The sequence below is a fragment of the Scyliorhinus canicula genome, chromosome 12, assembly GCF_902713615.1.
Source record: "Scyliorhinus canicula chromosome 12, sScyCan1.1, whole genome shotgun sequence".
NCBI classification, from domain to species: domain Eukaryota; kingdom Metazoa; phylum Chordata; class Chondrichthyes; order Carcharhiniformes; family Scyliorhinidae; genus Scyliorhinus; species Scyliorhinus canicula.
In genome coordinates this window covers 24,830,368-24,849,650 of record NC_052157.1, presented here as the reverse complement: position 1 = coordinate 24,849,650, position 19,283 = coordinate 24,830,368, and the positions used below count along the sequence as shown (strand labels likewise).

Here is a 19,283-nt window from a genome sequence, read left to right as displayed (position 1 = left end):
TAATACAGAGGGGCTTCACAATGCTTGCCATTATTGGTTATGTTTACAGAGTACATTTATACTTAATGTCAAACTTTCTCTGGTGCATACAACACAAAGTCAGAGGTTTCAGCCCCTTAGCATAACTAGCAGGAGGGCTTTCGATAGTGGCTGTTCCCCGCTGAGCTGCTGTGTCCCTCAGCATGTTGTCCTGGACCTTAGAGCGTGTCTGTCTGAAACACTTGGTCAACGACAGCTCTGCACTGAAAACAGCAAGATTCAGGCAGACTAAAGAGTATCCTTCACTGAGATAATGATCCTCCAGCAGTAATTGATGTTTATCTCCATCTACTGCCCTGGGAACAACCCTAAGGCACACAGCCTTGCTGTTCTGAGCTGCTTCCTAATATAAGGTGGGCAGCACGGTAGCATGGTGGTTAGCATAAATGCTTCACAGCTCCAGGGTCCCAGGTTCGATTCCCGGCTGGGTCACTGTCTGTGCGGAGTCTGCACGTCCTCCCCGTGTGTGCGTGGGTTTCCTCCGGGTGCTCCGGTTTCCTCCCACAATCCAAAGATGTGCGGGTTAGGTGGATTGGCCATGCTAAATTGCCCGTAGTGTCCTAAAAAGTAAGGTTAAGGGAGGGGTTGTTGGGTTATGGGTATAGGGTGGATACGTGGGTTTGAGTAGGGTGATCATGGCTCGGCACGACATCGAGGGCCGAAGGGCCTATTCCGTGCTGTACTGTTCTATGTTCTATGTTCTATAAATCTCCATCAAGGTCAACCCTTTGTCTCTTTTCTAGGGAAATGATCCAAACCTGTTCAACCTTTCCTGATAAAAGTGCAACAAAACCTCTGCTCACAACACATTTGTATAGGGGGGGGGGGGGGGGGTGCGTTAATACTGCATAATGAGTGACTCAATAAAGGCTGCTCAGTTTGATTAAAATGCCACAAAATAGTTAAAATGTTTATTCTCTTTCTCTGACCGTTTTCTATTACAGCAAGAAGTCTTACAACACCAGGTTAAAGTCCAACAGGTTTGTTTCAAATCACTAGCTTTCGGAGCACTGCTCCTTCCTCAGGTGAATGAAGAGGTGGGTTCCAGAAACATATATATGGACAAAATCAAAGATGCAAGATGATACACCTTTGACTTTGTCCATATATATGTTTCTGGAACCTACCTCTTCATTCACCTGAGGAAGTAGCAGTGCTCCGAAAGCTAGTGATTTGAAACAAACCTGTTGGACTTGAACTTGGTGTTGTAAGACTTCTTACTGTGCTCACCCCAGTCCAACACTGGCATCTCCACATCTTCTTACTGTGCTCACCCCAGTCCAACGCCAGCATCTCCACATCATCATTTTCTATTAAAACATAGGCATGGTGTAGAAGAATACTTTAGACCTTGGAGTTTGAATGTTAGGTCCCTCTTGTGTTAGATATTGAAATCCAATCAGCTCCCACTCCCTTCAAGTCACAATGCAACTTTATACACAATGCTTCCAGTGCTATATCATGTTTGCGGCACAATAGGTGCCTGAGAGTGTGTCTACACCCAGGGAGTGTTCAACCACAATCTCGCTGCACTGATGAGAACTAAGGAAGGAGGGTGTCGCAATCATCTTTAAAATGGCAACTTAGGCTAGGAATCTGTCCACCATGGTAGATGTCATCCTCGCTGGCGTTTGGGTCACTTTGTCAATTCCCAGGACAATGCCAAGCTGAACGAACCTTGGTCACATGCCCCTTTCATGCAAAGTTATGACAAATCATATATCTCTGTCTCCTCCAACTAGCTCAACAATGTTCAGTCATTTAGTAATCACAGCAGAAATTTGTGCACATGCCTGAATCTTTCTAACCTCCGCAAGCTCTGCCACTCTCCAATATCTGTGAGCTCCTCCAATTCTGGCTTCTTGGGCACATCCCCAATTTTGATCGCTCTGTCATAGGTGGCCTTCAGCTGCCAATTTGGGCCCTAAACCCCTCTCCATAAAACTCTCTTCCCTCTTCCTAGCTTTCCTAAACACTCCTTAAAACCCACCTCTTTGGCTTTCGCGGGAGGTTGCGGAAGCAGATACAATAACGGCGTTCAAAAGGCATCTTGACAAACACATGGATAGGATGGGAATAGAGGGATACGGCACAAGGAAGTGCTGAGGGTTTTGGCAAAGGTTGGTATCATGACCAGTACAGGCTTGGAGGGTTGAAGGCCCTGTTCCTCTGCTGTATTGTTCTTTATTCTAAATCAGTAAAATAATCATGATTAGCACATTTGCTGATATCACACAGCATAATATCATTTACATTCATTTATATTCTTTGCACATTTTAAGGCCCTTGAAAGATTTCTGAGGAATTAATTTTACTTTTATGGCTTTTGTTCACAATAATGCTTTCCATTAGTGGTTTGCGTTCCGAAATCCCAGCAATGTTTTACAAATGGATCTTTGCTTCCAATCCACTTTTAACAGCATATCCAGTCCAGGATTTTACACCAACCCCTTTAGGACTTCTTTGTCGTTTCTTAAAAACTGTGCAAACTGTTCATAATTGCTTTAACTCTCGATTCCCAAACTGTATGAAAATAGCATCAAAGTTTCAATTACATCTGAGGTCTGCTGTCCCACTTTAAATCTAGTTACTACAATTTTCTCTTTATCTCAGAAAATTTTGTTTACTCTTGCTTGAATTCTTCCGAACCGTACCTTGGTCTCTGTTCTCTTAAAAGACTTCTCAGACAATTTTCTGTACCAATTCCCTGGTTATCTGGATTGTACCTGTTTCTTAGGAAACCTGCATCTTTGCAATTCCCTTGTCCTGTCCAGCTACTCCTGGAAGAGTTGAGAGATGGTCATTCAGCAGTGTCAACTGCAATATATCTAGCTAAAACTAAAACTTATAAGCTTTTGATACCTTACAAGGACCTCCAGATGCTAAGCAACAGCCACATACTTATGATTTTATTTATTTTTCGCGTCGTAGCCCTCTGCTAGCACAATGGATTCACAGTCAGAATTAAAACCAGTCCTCACACATCAAAACACCTTTGTCCAGCATGAATCTAACTATAGGTAAAACCAGGCACAGAAACATTAAATTGACCACACTTAACTATGCTTTATTTCTAAAGTTTACCAATACAGATATAAATCCTTAAAAAAACTACCTTTGTTTTCCTAACAGTGGTCCTCCAAATATTTGATACCCAACCTCAAACTAATTAATTGGAGGTCATTACCAACCCCGCTAGCTCCGTCATTGGGTGGGATGGTGGATTTATTAAATTAAATCAATGGAGATATTTCCTTTTCACCAATATTAGTGAAAATCTGTGTCAGGGTTTGAAACAGTGGATGGAATCTTGTTGAGATGTCGGGTGTCTCGTCTGCTAGTGAGATATGGTGGAGACGAGCACTGCCTCTCTTTGGAAGACCCGCTGAACCACAAACTAATCAGGCAGTGTAGAGCCTACCCCTGGAATTAAGACCCCAGGGGTGCACGTCGCACCTACTGAGAGCTGTTGGCCAATCGGGGGCCGGAGGCTTTTGTGCTCAGCAGTGCCACTGGGGAAGCCGAGAAGGAATCCCATGGTCATGGAGCGACCCAGGCCACAGCTACGTAATATGGGGGGGGGGGGGGTCACAGTGATTGGGGTACTGGGGCTCAGCAGCAAAGGCTGGGGGTAAATCTCAGCACACCCCCTCCCCCCCGCCACCACATTTGAATGCCTTTGATCAAGAGAGCAGCTTGCAGCCCCCGCCTGGAGGTGGCAGGCTGGCTTTTGGCCGTATAGTTTTAGCTGCCTTGCATGCTGCATGGCGACAGGCCTACCTGCCGCAGGGTTTATACCAGCAGCAATGGGGGGAGCCCTTAAATGGTCATTAATTGGCCACTTTGGGGGCTCCCTTGACGGTGGATGTGGTGGTCGACCAATCCCTCTGATAACCTAATTCTGGTGGAGCCGGGAAGGAGGCAGTATCCAGGTGTGCCACCATTCCTCCTGATCAAATACCCTTCCCGTCTACAAGCGAGAGGGAAAGAATCCACTCAGTATTTGATGGCAGACAAAACAAATAAAAGGGCAGCCATTCCACTAAAGTTAGAAAACAGGGGGAAAAAAACACCTCACTTTTCCAAACCATGTCAGCTTGGCTTAGATGGCAGTACTCATCCCTTAGCCAGTCAGTTGTTTGTTGAAGCTCCACTTCCAGATCTTGGAGTGCATCAACTTAGGCTGAGTGAAGACAAGTTCACGGCAGGCTTCTGATGGCAGATCTGCACCGCGCATAGATATGTTCAAAGGCAGACGAACCGACAGCTAAAAGGGTTGAGGGGGCCGGGGTGAGATGGATGTGAGACCTGAGGGAGCGCTGCATTGTCAAACTATCATCATTCAGATTCAATGTTAAACCAGGGCCCTGGTCTCTCTGTCCAGGTAGATGTTGTTGAACCTGTTGCACCATCCAAAGAAGAAGCAGGAAATTTTCCCAGAGTCCAGGCTAACGTGCAACCACATGAGCCATATCTACCTCATTGTTATTTGTGTGATACTACTGTGTGTCGAATCGTTGTAACAATGTGTACTCAGCAGGATCATATCACTGACTCTCACAGCACGTAAAGAGGCCATTTGGCCCATCAGGGATGTACCAGCTCTTTGGAAGATCAATCTAATTAGTTTCCCGCACTGCACTTTTTCCTCACCGCACAATGTTTCCAATATCAGTATTTATTTAATGCTTTCTTCAAAGTATTTACTGAATCTCCTTCCACAGTGTTTCAGGCAATTAATCCCAGATAATGACCCATTGAATGTAAAGTAATCTTGGGCGCAATCTGACGGAAACGTTTCTAAGTGGCATTTGTGGTGGGTTTTGTTGGGAGTTTCCTGCCAGCTCTGCTGCCGAGTTCCCCTTGGTCACTTTTTTGAGCCCTGGGGAGTTTCTCACTGGGTTAATCCACAATTAGAATTTTTTCATCACTGGGGAGCTGAACTCAAGAGATTGGGCCGCCATTTTGAAAGGGTGCTCTGATCTCTAAGTGAGGATGTGGGTTCCCTCCACCCATGGGCATAACCCAGTACCCCCACTTAACCTTTTGGATACTTAGGGTGCAATTTAGCATGCCCAATCCACCTAACCTGCACATCTTTGGACTGTGGGAGGAACCCCCCCTACCCCCAACACCCCCTAAGTGCGGGCACCCCACTAAGGAATCCCTGCAGGACCCCCACCTGGCACACCGCAAACCTCTCGAGACCCCTCCTTACCTGCCCTGCACCCCTCCTTTCCTGTCCTGCACCCCTCCATCCTTCATACCCCCTCCACCCTCCTTTCATGGACATAGCCCCCCCTCCCCCCTTAGGTCCTAACTCGTGGCAGTGACACCCTAGTACCTTGGCACCCTTGGCTGCTGATTTGGCATCTTGGAAGATCCAGGGTGGCAGTACCAAGGTGCGAGCTGGGCAGTGTCAAGATTCCCACATTCCAGAGGGAGGGTTGGGGGCCACCCTGCCCTATCCTTGACCACCCGCAGACCTCCGATGGCTTGGGATAACCCCTGGGTGCCGTTCCACCTGGTGCACGTCTGTTTGGCCAGTACGGTATGACGCTTGGCTGAGGCCTGCCTGCAAAGGCCGGTAGATGCCTGGAGGCCAGTAGATCCCAGGTGAGTAGGCCGTAGTAGATTTAAGGCCTACCTATGCAAGCGTGGCTTGGTCAAGGCCATTGTGAATTGGTTCATGACCTCGGCACCTCGCGGGACCTGGGTAGATCCTGCAAGGAGGACCTGGGTAGATCTCGCGAGGAGGACCTGGGTAGATCCTGCAAGGAGGACCTGGGTAGATCTCACGAGAGGGACTTGGGTAGATCGCGCGAGAGGGACTTGGGTATATCCTACAAGGTGTAGTGGCTGCCAGGAAGCCCGCGGGAGGTTTCACCCAGCATCTACTGGCCATGTCGCACTCCCGTTCGAGCGTGGCGCGGCTGGCAGATCTCGCCATTTATTCCCCCCCCCCCCCGTTTGTTTGCTAATCACATGAAATCTGTGTCCTGTGGTTACCAACCCACTTGCCAGTGCAATCAGAGGAACTAATAAAATCCTTCTGCCTACGAAGCATTTTGAGAATGGATGTGTGAACAAGATATTTAGATGCACCCCCTTCAAAATGTTTCAAGGTGATGATATAGGTGTTAAACAAAGTGCATGTGATAAGAATGAGTTTCCTCGGCACAGTGGTTAGCACTGCTGTCTCATAGCTCCGGGGACCTGGGTTCAATTCCGGCCTCGGGTGACTGTCTGTGCGGAGTCTGCACTTTCTCCCAGTGTCTGAGTGAGTTTCCTCCGGATGCTCCGGTTTCCTCCCACAGTCCAAAGATGTGCAGGTTAGGTGGATTGGCCATGATAAATTGCACCCCAAGTATCCAAAAGGTAAGGTGGGGGTACTGGGTTATGGAGATAGGGTGGAGGCATGGGCTTAAATAGAATGCTCTTTCCAAGGGCTGGTGCAGACTCGATGAACCGAATGACCTCCTTCTGCACTGTAAATTCTTTAATTTTATAATTCTAAGAGCAGACTTTATTGTAACTTGATAAAATATTTGTTTCATGGAGCAGCATAGTCCTGGTTAATCAAATTGCCTTCCATATGTTTCTGCCTCTTTCTGCTCTTGGTATCCTGGTTTCTGTTTTTGTACCGAGTCAAATTGGTTTAATGAAATGTTTCATTACAGATAACAAGCATGCACGTTAACGTTCACTCCTCCGACCTTACACCCTGAGATTATTTTAAAATGCAAGTTTAAATAATGACGAGCTTGTTCTCCCTCAGGTGATTGTGTGCTGAGCAGGCCTCCCCATAAATCACTATCTCTAATGGTTTGTAAACTTAATCGGTAATTTACACAAAGCAAACAACTTACAAGAATGCAAAAGACAAATTTCCAATTTCAATGCTAAACTCCCAGCTAATGTTTCGTTATGTTTTCTTACTTCATTACATTTTTTAAAATATTAATTTTCTTTTTACATCATGTGGGCATTTCTAGCCAGGCCAGCATTTATTACCCATCCCTAATTGCCATCGAGAAGGTGGTGGTGAGCTGCCTTCTGGAACCGCTGTAGCCCATGTGGTGTAGGTACATCCACTGTGCTGTTGGAGAGGGAATTCCAGGATTTTGACCCAGCGACAGTGGAGGGAACTGTTCGTGGAATTCTGAAATAATTTCTATTTAATCCCGATGTTCAGATTATCATCTTCCGGATCTATTTCGGATTGTAATCCTCCCAGAAATAAGAGATTTTAGTTACTTGATTTGCAGGCAGCCTCCACTGATGATTTATGAGCAAGGCCGACAAGGTATCTGAATACAATCCAGGATCTCTAATATTGGCACGTTAGAAATGCCCTCTGCTGGTTGGTGTAGGGAAAGCATGGTAACAAGTCTATGAATTGTGTTTCTGAGCATTAATATGAATCCTCTTTTTTAAAAAACTGGCCTCTGATTAGAACAAAGAAAATTACAGCACAGGAACAGGCCCTGCGGCCCTCCCAGCCTGCGCCGATCCAGATCCTTTATCTAAACTTGTTGCCTATTTTCCTAGGATCTACTTCCCTCTGTTCCCCACCCGTTCATATATCTGTCCAGATGCATCTTAAATGAAAACTATCGTGCCTACAAAGCGTTCATGGCGCCCACCACCCTCTGCGTAAAAAACTTTCCACGCACATCTCCCTTAAACTTTCCCCCTCTCACCTTGAAATCGTGACCCCTTGTAACTGACACCCCCACTCTTGGAAAAAGCTTGTTGCTATCCACCCTGTCCATACCTCTCATAATTTTGTAGACCTCAATCAGGTCCCCCCTCAACCTCCGTCTTTCTAACGAAAACAATCCTAATCTACTCAACCTTTCTTCATAGCTAGCACCCTCCATACCAGGCAACATCCTGGTGAACCTCTGCACCCTCTCCAAGGCATCCACGTCCTTCTGGTAATGTGGCGACCAGAACTGCACGCAGTATTCCAAATGTGGCCGAACCAAAGTCCTATACAGCTGTAACATGACCTGCCAACTCTTGTACTCAATACCCCTTCCGATGAAGGCAAGCATGCTGTAAGCCTTCTTGACCACTCTATCAACCTGCATTGCCACCTTCAGGGTACAATGGACCTGAACTCCCCGATCTCTCTGCACATCAATTTTCCCCAAGACTCTTCCATTGATCATATAGTCCGCTCTTGAATTTGATCTTCCAAAATGCACCACTTCGCATTTGCCTGGATTGAACTCCATCTGCCATTTCTCTGCCCAACTCTCCAATCTATCTATATTTTTTTGTATTCTCTGACAGTCCTCCTCGCTATCTGCAACTCCACCAATCTTAGTATCATCTGCAAACTTGCTAATCAGACCACCTATACCTTCCTCCAGGTCATTTATGTAGATCACAAACAACAGTGGTCTGAGCACGGATCCCTGTGGAACACCACTAGTCACCCTTCTCCATTTTGAGACACTCCCTTCCACCACTACTCTCTGTCTCCTGTTGCCCAGCCAGTTCTTTATCCATCTAGCTAGTACACCCTGAACCCCATACGACTTCACTTTTTCCATCAACCTGCCATGGGAAACCTTATCAAACGCCTTACTAAAGTCCATGTATACGACATCTACAGCCCTTCCCTCATCAATTAACTTTGTCACTTCCTCAAAGAATTCTATTAGGTTTGTAAGACATGACCTTCCCTGCACAAAACCATGCTGCCTATCACTGATAAGTCTATTTTCTTCCAGATGTGAATAGATCCTATCCCTCAGTATCTTCTCCAACAGTTTGCCTACCACTGACGTCAAGCTCACAGGTCTATAATTCCCTGGATTATCCCTGCTACCCTTCTTAAACAAAGGGACAACATTAGCAATTCTCCAGTCCTCCGGTACCTCACCCGTGCTCAAGGATGCTGCCAAGATATCTGTTAAGGCCCCAGCTATTTTGTCCCTCGTTTCCCTCAGTAACCTGGGATAGATCCCATCCGGTCCTGGAGACTTGTCCACCTTAATGCCTTTTAGAATACCCAAAACCTCCCCCTTCTTTATGCCGACATGACCTAGAGTATTTAAACATCCATCCCTAGCCTCAACATCCGTCATGTCCCCCTCCTTGGTGAATACTGATGCAAAGTACTCATTAAGAATCTCACTCATTTCCTCTGACTCCACGCATAAATTCCCTCTTTTGTCTTTGAGTGGGCCAATCCTTTCTCTAGTTACCCTCTTGCTCCTTATATACGAATAAAAGGCTTTGGGATTTTCCTTAACCCTGTTAGCCAAAGATATTTCATGACCCCTTTTAGCCCTCTTTATTGTGCGTTTGAGATTTGTCCTACTTTCCCGATATTCCTCCAAAGCTTCATCAGTTTTGCGTTGCCTCGATCCTATGTATGCTTCCTTTTTCATCTTAGCTAGTCTCACAATTTCACCCGTCATCCATGGTTCCCTAATCTTGCCATTTCTATCTCTCGTTTTCACAGGAACATGTCTGTCCTGCACTCTAATCAACCTTTCCTTAAAAGACTCCCACATTTCAAATGTGGATTTACCCTTAAACAGCTGCTCCCAATCCACATTCCCTAGCTCCTGCCGAATTTTGTTATACTCTGCCTTTCCCTAATTTAGCACTCTTCCTTTCGGACCACTCTCGTCTTTGTCCATGAGTATTCTAAAACTTACGGAATTGTGATCGCTATTCCCAAAGTAATCACCGACTGAAACTTCAACCAGCTGGCCAGGATCATTCCCCAATACCAGGTCCAGTATGGCCCCTTCCTGAGTTGGACTATTTATATATTGCTCTAAAAAAAAACTCTCCTGGATGCTCCTTACAAATTCTGCTCCATCTACACCTACAACACTACATGAGTCCCATTCAATGTTGGGGAAGTTAAAATCTCCCATCACAACCACCCTATTGCTCCTACATTGTTCTATAATCTGTCTACATATTAGTACCTCTACTTAACGCTCGCTTTTGGGAGGCCTGTAGTAAAGTCCCAACAATGTTACTGCACCCTTCCTATTTCTTAGCTCTATCTATATTGCCTCAGTGCTCGAATCCTCCATCGTGCCTTCCTTAATCACAGCTGTGATATCATCTCTGACGAGTAATGCAACTCCTCCACCCCTTTTACCTCCCTCTCTAGCCCTTCTGAAGCATCTATACCCTGGGATATTTAGTTGCCAGTCTTGCCCTTCCCTCAACCAAGTCTCAGTAATACCAGTAACATCATATTCCCAGGTACTAATCTAAGTCCTAAATTCATCTGCCTTATCTTCTACACTTCTTGCATTAAAACAAATGCACCTCAGACCATCTGTCCCTTTGCGTTCATCATCTCTTAGGCAAATAGATGATTAATTTATTCCTTTTATGGGTGTGGTTTCAGTACCAATACTGCTCGTCACTGGGTTGTCTGACGTTTCTGAAATTTGGCACTGCCCATTGGAGTACTTCACCTCATAATGACACCAATCATGAAAAAAACCTGTGAAAAATCTGCTTAATCCCCAATCTGCTTGTGACCTCGGCCACACTTAAGTGAAGTTGTTTGCCTTTGGTTTCATTTCATTCATGTACAGCAAGCACGACTGTTCCGAAAACAAACTATCTGTACGCAGTCACTCGCCAAGTTGTTCAGGGATGAGGACAGGGAAAAGATAATGCTCGAGGGTGGACTTGGCAATCTCTGCTGCAATTCTCTCTCCCACCGTAATCTTTTCCAACAAAGAGCTCTTTGTGTACCGTTCTGATACGAGTGGATGAACCAAATAAAGCATCATGGGAATTCAGCCTTCTTCCAACATGATTGGAGCGGTTTGAGGACACACAGTTGTTAAACAAGGCGGTCTTATGACCCACCTGACTGATTCTAACAAGAGGTGAGCTGAGTGAATTGTGTGGTGACGTACACAAACTGATTGTGATGTGGTCCTCTTGTTTCTGGCAGCCTAACACCGAACACTTGGTCATCTTCTGCGATCTGCTGGGCGTGGACCAAGAACAGATGGCTCACTGGCTGTGCCACCGCAAGATTGTCACCGGCTCAGAGACCTATATCAAACCCATGCCCAAGTTGCAGGCCATCAATGCCAGGGATGCGCTGGCGAAGCATATCTATGCCAGTCTCTTCAACTGGATTGTTCACCACGTCAACCGTGCCCTGCATGCTTCAGTCAAGCAGCACTCGTTCATTGGAGTGCTAGATATATATGGGTGAGTTGGCTGGTCTGCTTAACGGGATTGCATGCATATTGACTCTGGACCAATATCAAGCTGCTCCCTCTGCACGATTCCGCAGTTTATGTTGTTACACGTTGGAGAGTAGGTCCCCCAAAATATCAAGAGGAAAGCTCCTTGTTATTATTATTAAGCATTGGTGATATTCTGATCAAATTTATTGATGTTTCCTACCATTAGTTTGGTATAACCCTTTGGTTTTAGACAGTGTACACAGGGGTCTTTATTTAAAATCAACTCTACACGTCTTCAGGATGCGGATGAGGAGCCAAGAAAAATAATGCAGGATATTACCAAATTTGGAAAGACAAGGAGAGCAGAGGGACAAGGTCAAGAAGTCTTGGTTGGGTGACATGAAATGTAGGCTTTTAACTCTTGGTGGATTGAAGGAAGGAAGGAAGGTTTGAAGAAAGTGAAGTTAATTGGGGGTTCATTCACCATCATCCAGAAAGTTCATCCATCCAGAAAGACCCTGATTTTGTTCATCGGGGTATACAAAATAGGAACAGATGTAGGCAATGTGGCCTCTCGCGCCTGCTCCGCCTTGCAATAGGATCATGGATGATCTGTTTATGTTTCAGGTTCCACATTCCCATCTACCCCTGATAATGTTTGATCCCCTTGCCTAACAAGAATCTATCTACCTCCACCTTAAAGATATTCCGTGACTTCGCTTCCACCGCTTTCTGAGGCAGAGTTCCAAAGTTGCACAACCCTCCGGGAGACAAACATTCTCCTCATCCCTGTCCTATAAGGGCGACCACTAATTTTAGGACAGTGCCCCTAGTCTGGAATCGCCCACAAGAGGGAACATCATTTCCGCGTGCACCTTATCAATACCGTTCCGGATTTTATATGCTTCGATCCATTCACCCTTCAACCTTCTAAATTCCAGTGGAAACAGGCCCAGCCTTTCCAACCTATCTTCCCAGGGCAACCTGCTCATTCCAGGCATCAATCTAATAAACCTCCAATGAACCGCTAGTCCTTCCTGCCTCATCCATTTCAAAAAACTCTTGTTCGTTTCTCCATTGTGTTTTCCAATTCTTTCAGATACACTTCTAGGTTTTTGTCTCCAATACAAAGTCTGGGAGCCTAATCCATGTTTTAATCACTCTCTTTGCAAGTCGTGCTTCTTGCTTTCAGTCAAAGTTTTTCTTTCCTACTTAAACGCTTGGGTTGTTAATTTACATTTGCAATTTAGTTGAAGGTAATTTGCCCGACTAACATTCTCCGTCCTGTCATCTATCTTGTATACAAGTGCTTTCAGTGAAAGTTTTTACATTGAGCCTCAGACAGTAGGATGAAAAGCTTGGTCAAAGAGGTAGTATTTAAGGTGCATCTTAAAGAAAGAGAGGGTTAGGCTGATGTTAAGGGAGTGAATTCCAGAGCTTAAAACACAGCTAGCCATCAATGGAAGTGATTAAAATGAGGGATGCTCAAGGTGTCAGAATCAGAGGAGTGGGGAGATCTGGGAGGTTTGTCGGATTGGAGGAGATTACAGGCAGAGGGAGGGGCCAGGCCTTGGAGAGCTCAGTTCTTTGATTCTTGTGATTAGCCTTTCGCCAGATACGGTCGTAATATTTAAGCGGTGGTGTGAACAAAGGACTATACAATTTCAGAACCACTTCCTCAGATGTGGCCAATTTAGTTTAAATAGAAGGAAAATAAAGTCGTCATAGTCCCAGATGACCATGGGTGGTGATTTAATCTGAGGGTCACCACACCTCAGGCGAGGGGCAAAATTCATGAATAACCCCAGCCGGTGCAGGAATTGAACCCGTGATGTAGGCCTCGCTCAGCATCACAAACCAGTTGTCTAGCCAAATGAGCTCAACTGGCTATTTAGTTTAACATTCCATTGGCTGCTTGTTGCTCCGTATTGATTTGAATCTGCTGATAGTCCCGCCGGCTAAGACTTCTTTGTCCCTTTCATCTTCATCCTTAGCTGACACCATTCATGGTATTATCCACTCAAATGTGTAGAACTTTACACTTTTTCTCATTCAAGGCTGTCTCATTATTGTTCAAATTGTTTCGTAATTAATTTTTTTTTTTTATTTTTTTTTTAAATTTAGATTACCCAATTATTTTTTCCAATTAAGGGGCAATTTAGCATGGTCAATCCACCTACTCTGCACATTTTTGGGTTGTGGGGGCGAAACCCACGCAGACACGGGTTTCGTAATTAATGAACTTGATTCTCTTTCGCTGCCGCTCCCCGTTTCTCAGCAAAGAGTGAGTTGGAGGAAGGTTTATAATTCGCCTTTACTTCAGCATCAAAGAAATGAAAGACAACAGTGTTTTAAATCTATGGTTTATTCTCATAGCTACATAACACTCCAGCATTGCACCTTCATCATGCTCTCATATTACACTATGTCATCCTGTCTTCTATCACATTCACATATTAAACTGTCAGATAGACCTATGTCACGTGCACATATTCCAAAGTCTTCGCTAAAAAAAAAATCTCTTGGAATTCTGTAAAGTTTACAAGTTTAGTGGATCAGATTAGTTATTCAAGTCCATGTCACAATATTTTTAAATCTCTTGCTTCCACCATGAACTTCCTCAGTCTGACAGGATTTATGATGGACTGCTCCTGAATTTCCAATTTTTGCCTCATTTAGTGAGCCGCTGGGGGCTGTGGAGTTGCCACTTTGATGAACCATTCCTGTCTGAGACACTGCAGGCCCAAATTGGCATCTCCCCATTCCGTTGCCACTTGTATGGTTATGGGTGTTGGGTGAGCTAGAATTTGCATCTTCCCAAGTACTTGGCAGTACTGAGTTAATGTTGTATCAACCAGCACTGTCAATGCTTCCCATTCCTCTGCCATATTATTTCCAGCAGACTACATTGGCTGAAACTTTCATGGCAGTTTCTTGAATAGCTGATTTATCAGACTTGGTTACCTAGAGAGACGAGACCAGCACCTCCGGAGCATAGAGTGCATGTTTCCTGAAATCTATTTGTTCATTTTGTTTTAAAAGGATGTTTGGTCTTTTAAGTGCAGTTCATGTTCTTAATCTTTCTGCAGGTTTGAGACTTTTGAAGTAAACAGTTTTGAACAGTTTTGCATCAATTATGCCAATGAAAAATTACAACAACAGTTTAATATGGTAAGTGAAGGGTGAACCTTTTGAGTTTGTGCGTCTCTGCCAGCTTTAGAATTTACAGTTATTTTGTTTGTCCGTGGATATCGTTCTGCTGATGTTAGATATCCACCTCGAACCGTTGATATTTCATTCACTGCCTGTTATCTAACCGTTCAATTCTGAGGAAGTCAATGGAACCGGTCGTTGGTCAGAGATTATAAAGACTGGCTGACTCCATTTTGTCTGACTCATCCAAGACTAATTTCTACTCCGGTGATGTTTGAGTGATATGCACCATAAGCAGATTCCCCAAGAAATCCAATAGTCAACAAAGCCTAACTGGGGGCAACAAATTGCACCATACATGGTGAAGGCAGATACTGCTCTTGCCTGGGTTTTTAAAGAATTCATTTACAGGATGTGGGCAGCATTGACTAGGCCAGCATTTATTGCCCATCCCTAGTTGCTCTTGAGAAGGTGATGTCGAGCTGCTACCATAAACCACTGCTGCCCCTGAGGTGTAGGTACACCACTGCTGATAGTGAGGGAACTCAAGGATTTTGACTCAACCACAGTGAAGGAACGGCGATATATTTCAAACTCAGGATGGTGAGTGAGTTGGAGGGGAACCTCCCAGATGGTGGTGTTTCCAGGTGTCTGCTGCCCTTGTCCTTCTTGATGACAGCGGTCGTTGGTTTAGACCCTGCTGCCTAAAGAGCCTTGGTGAATTCCAGCAGTACATCTTGTAGTTGGTGGACATGGCTGCCACTGTTCACCAGTGGTAGAGGGATGAATGGTTATTGAAGGGGTAGCAATCAAGTGGGGTCCTTTGTCCTGGATGGCGTCAAGCTTCCGAGTGTTGTTGGAGCTGCACTCATCCAGGCAAGTGGAAAGTAGAGTGTAGTTTGGAAAGTAGATGTCAGTGGAAGTCATATTGTGTGTTGAAATAAATGTTAGATCCTCATCAGTTGGAAGGACATGATCGGTGATTTTTAATCCATGCTTCCATTATGCAACAGCAAAGGTGACTGTGGAACTAGGATTCCAATCAGCCATAGCGTCGTTGACTGGAGGTGTGTTCCTTCACTGTGGCTGAGTCAAAATCCTGGAGTTCCCTCCAGTGGGTGTACCTAAATAGCCTCTTCCTGTTCCTGTACGGTAATTCCCTCTTCTTTATTCTGCGCTGACCAGAGTAGATTAAAACCACACACAGTGAGCACATGTTGGGTTCCAGTCACCAAATTCAATGAATCATTTTAGTCTCCAGCTCCAATCCTTGTAGGAGCAACAGAGCTGCCATTGCCCCAGGTAATCTTGGGCGGGATTCTCCCGTACCCGGCGGGGCGGGGGTCCCAGCGGGACGGAGTGGCGTGAACCACTCCGGCGTCGGCCCGCCCCAAAGGTGCGGAATCCTCCGCACCTTCAGGGGCTAGGCCGGCGCCGGAGTGGTTTGCGCCCGCCGGCTAGCGTGGAAGGCCTTTGGCGCCACGCCATCCGGGGCTGAAGAGACTCCACCGGCCGGTGTGGGTCCGCTCATGGGCATCAGCGGCTGCTGACGTCATCCCCGCGGATGCGTGGGGGGGTTTACCTACACGTCGACCATCGCGGAGGCTGACACGGAAAAGAGTGCCCCCTTGGCACAGGCCCGCCCGCGGATCGGTGGGCCCCGATTGCGGGCGAGGCCACTTTGGGGGCACCCCCGGGGCCAGAGCGCCCCCCCCCCCCCCCCGGAGCCCGCCCACACCTCCAGGTCCCGCCGGTAAGGGACCTAATCTACGTCGGCGGGACTTCAACCCATCGCGGGCCAGAGAATCGCCAGGGGGGGCGCTATGAGCGGCCGCCGACCACCGCAGCGCGATTCCCGCCCCTGCCGAATCTACGGTGCTGGTGAATTCGGCGGACGGCGGGGGCGGGATGCACACCGCCCCCCGGCGATTCTCTGACCCCGTGGGGGGGGGGGGGGGGGGGGGTGGGGGGGGGGGGGGGGTGGGGGGGGGGGGGGGGGGGGGCGGAGTATCCCACCCTTTATTTTCTTTAAGTTCACAGTTGAGAGGACTTTTTGGGCTGTGTTCTTCCTGCATCCCATACCACTCCACTGAAAATGCTGGACAAAGTTAGGAAAAATAAAATGCAAGCTAATTTAAGCTTAAAAGGTATTGATGTGTTCGATGCATGGAAGAATTTTATTGCTTCACTCTGCGACTTGGATTACAGAATTTGAATTCGGATAGCAATTCATCAGCACGGAAATATTTTGGAACTTTATTTTTAATTGTTAGTGTGTCTGAGAAGCTGTCAGTGTTACCAATAAAAGTAAGTGTAGGATGCTTAAAGGAATTGAACATGTGCTGAGCGAATTAAGCTGTGTCAGTTCATGGACTAGAATTTGTTATTGCGAAGGTATCCAGGTGTTAGGACCTTTCAATATGCCTAATAGCTTTGGGGGGGGGGGGGGGGGGGGGGGGTGCAGGCACTTGGCTCGCCCTGCTCCGGATTCTTTAGCAAGCCCTGTGATCACTAACTAAACCATGTTTGATTTCAAAAATAAGAAATGCCTTTCTGTGGAGCCAAGAAGGAGCAGGAGTGCTCCGACCGACTCCACAGTCCGGGGCGTCTTCCTCCTCTGTATTGCCTCATCCGACCTCCAGATCTTGCCTAACACTGGCTGCTGGGAGCCTGTTGCCTGGAGCTACCTGTGGGGACAGAACAGGCTTCGACAGTCCCCTCAAAAAATATTGATGAGGCCCAATTTCAGGGGGGCCTTTTGCCTCTCTGTTCCCTCTTGCGCCATTTGTGAGAACTGGCCTTGACTAATTTCTACCCCCTCATATCGACAGTTTATTAAATGACTTGGGTATGGATTTGTGTCCAATTGCTTTGTGTATTCAATTCATGCAGTAAACTAGGTAAATGCAAGAATCCCTACCATCAAAATTCTAGCACCTTTCTCAGATGAAAGGCTGTGAATCTTCACTGGGCCTGGTCGAGAGCAGGTTTTAGATGTATGGCTGTTTTCATATCATGGGAGTTGAATACATCATGTGAGTTGTGAAAGTTTGGTCTCTTTACTCATGATCAGAAAGGGAAAGTATCAATTCGAAACCAGATGTAGGACGTAATGATGGTTGCATGTCACCAAGAGAATCTTCTGATTTCTGCCTACTAGATTGAATCTTAAAACCTGCTTTGAATAAGTGTTGGAGACTGGTGGAAGCCTTGATCTAAATAGCCAGTGAATTCAGATGTTCTTCAACGATAGGCAAATATGCATTCTCAAAGCTGCAGGTTTGACAATCAGTGCAGTTCCCCGTAGCAACCCGACAGCAGTGCTGCCCATGGTGCCTGTAACACCATTCTACAAAATGGCTCTGCCTCGAACATACCGTTGCTCTCTCTTCGAGCATTTAAATGGATTTAGCTGATTTAATACATTCAGCAGTCAAGAGGTTGAGGATGACTAACGGAAATTTTTTTTTAATGCTTTCCAGCATGTGTTCAAGTTGGAGCAAGAAGAGTATATGAAGGAACAGATCCCATGGACACTAATAGATTTCTATGATAATCAGCCTTGTATCAATCTAATTGAAGCTAAACTCGGCATTCTGGACCTATTGGATGAAGAGTGCAAGGTAAGTCTCGACGATTGTAAGTCTTGACTTCCGTAGCTAGTCTCCTGCCTTTGTTTTCGGGTCACCATGAGCTTCTTCAGTGCTTCCAATTGATCAAAATATTGGGGTCAATATATTTTAGACACCAGAAACGAGCGGTCCTTCTCCTGGTTTAGCTCACTGAGCTAAATCGCTGGCTTTTAAAGCAGACCAAGCAGGCCAGCAGCACGGTTCGATTCCCGTACCAGCCTCCCCGGACAGGCACCGGAATGTGGCGACTAGGGGCTTTTCACAGTAACTTCATTGAACTCGTGCCTACTCGTGACAATAAGCGATTTTCATTTCATTTCATTTCATCGGGTTTTGACAGCCTATTCAGCTGTGAGGTTTTCCCCATGTTATGATGGTTAGTCATTATTTGGACTAGATCGCGATCGGGTAGGGTAACCAAGTGGTTGGGATACATATAAACAGTCCAGAGGTCAAATACAGGCTCGGCTGTGGCAAGTTAGGAATTTGAATTGAGCTAATCCTGGGACTGGCGCCAGATAAATGTTGGACAAAGTAATCCAATTTCTTCACCAGCATGTTACCTGGGCTAGAGCGTTCCAGCTATGAAGAGAGGCTGGTTAGGCTGGGGTTGACTTCCTCAGAGCAGAGAAGGCTGAGGGGGGTGGCGGGGACACCTGATCAAGGTGTCGAAAATTGTGAGGAACATAGGGGAGAGGTGAGAGATTTAAAGTTTAAGATTGAAACATTTTCACCCAGAGGGTGGTGGGAACCTGGAACTCGCTGCCTGAAAGGGTGGTAGAGGCAGAAGTGTTTAGATGAGCGCTTGAAATGCCATAGTAGGGGCGGCACAGTGGCACACGACGCTGAGTACCTGGGCTCGATCCCAGCCATGGGTCAGAGTCCGTGTGGAGTTTGCACATTCTCCCCGTGTTTGCGTGGGTTTCACTCCCACAAACCAAAAAGATGTGCAGGGAGGTGAATTGGCCACGCTAAATTGCCCCTTAATTGGAAAAAAAGAACTGGGTACTCTAAATTCATTAAAAGAAAAGAAATGCCACAGTATACAAGGTTGTGGCCAGCACAGACAGGATGGGTCAAAAGCCTCGTTTTGTGCAGTAAAATTTTATGACTCTTCATTAATGTCCTTCAGAGATTAAGATCAAGTGGCTCCAATCTCAGTTTGGAGTTGACCTCCAGGAAACTAGGCCTCACCAGAGGCTAGATATAAAATATTCTGTCTAATGTCGACTTTAGAAGAGTTTTCACTTGAAATTATATG

The 19,283-nt window shown here is 46.1% G+C and overlaps 1 protein-coding gene across 15 annotated transcripts in view; it reads left to right on the top strand.

Moving 5' to 3' along the window:
- myo5aa (myosin VAa) overlaps positions 1-19,283 on the top strand; it is a 256,275-nt gene that overhangs the window by 139,041 nt on the left and 97,951 nt on the right. For all 15 annotated transcript variants that reach the window (XM_038812894.1, XM_038812901.1, XM_038812903.1 and 12 more), the window contains exons 10-12: positions 10,994-11,259; positions 14,327-14,408; positions 17,873-18,013. In XM_038812894.1, coding sequence (XP_038668822.1) covers positions 10,994-11,259; positions 14,327-14,408; positions 17,873-18,013 — 489 coding nt within the window. The remainder of the gene's footprint in view (positions 1-10,993; positions 11,260-14,326; positions 14,409-17,872; positions 18,014-19,283) is intronic.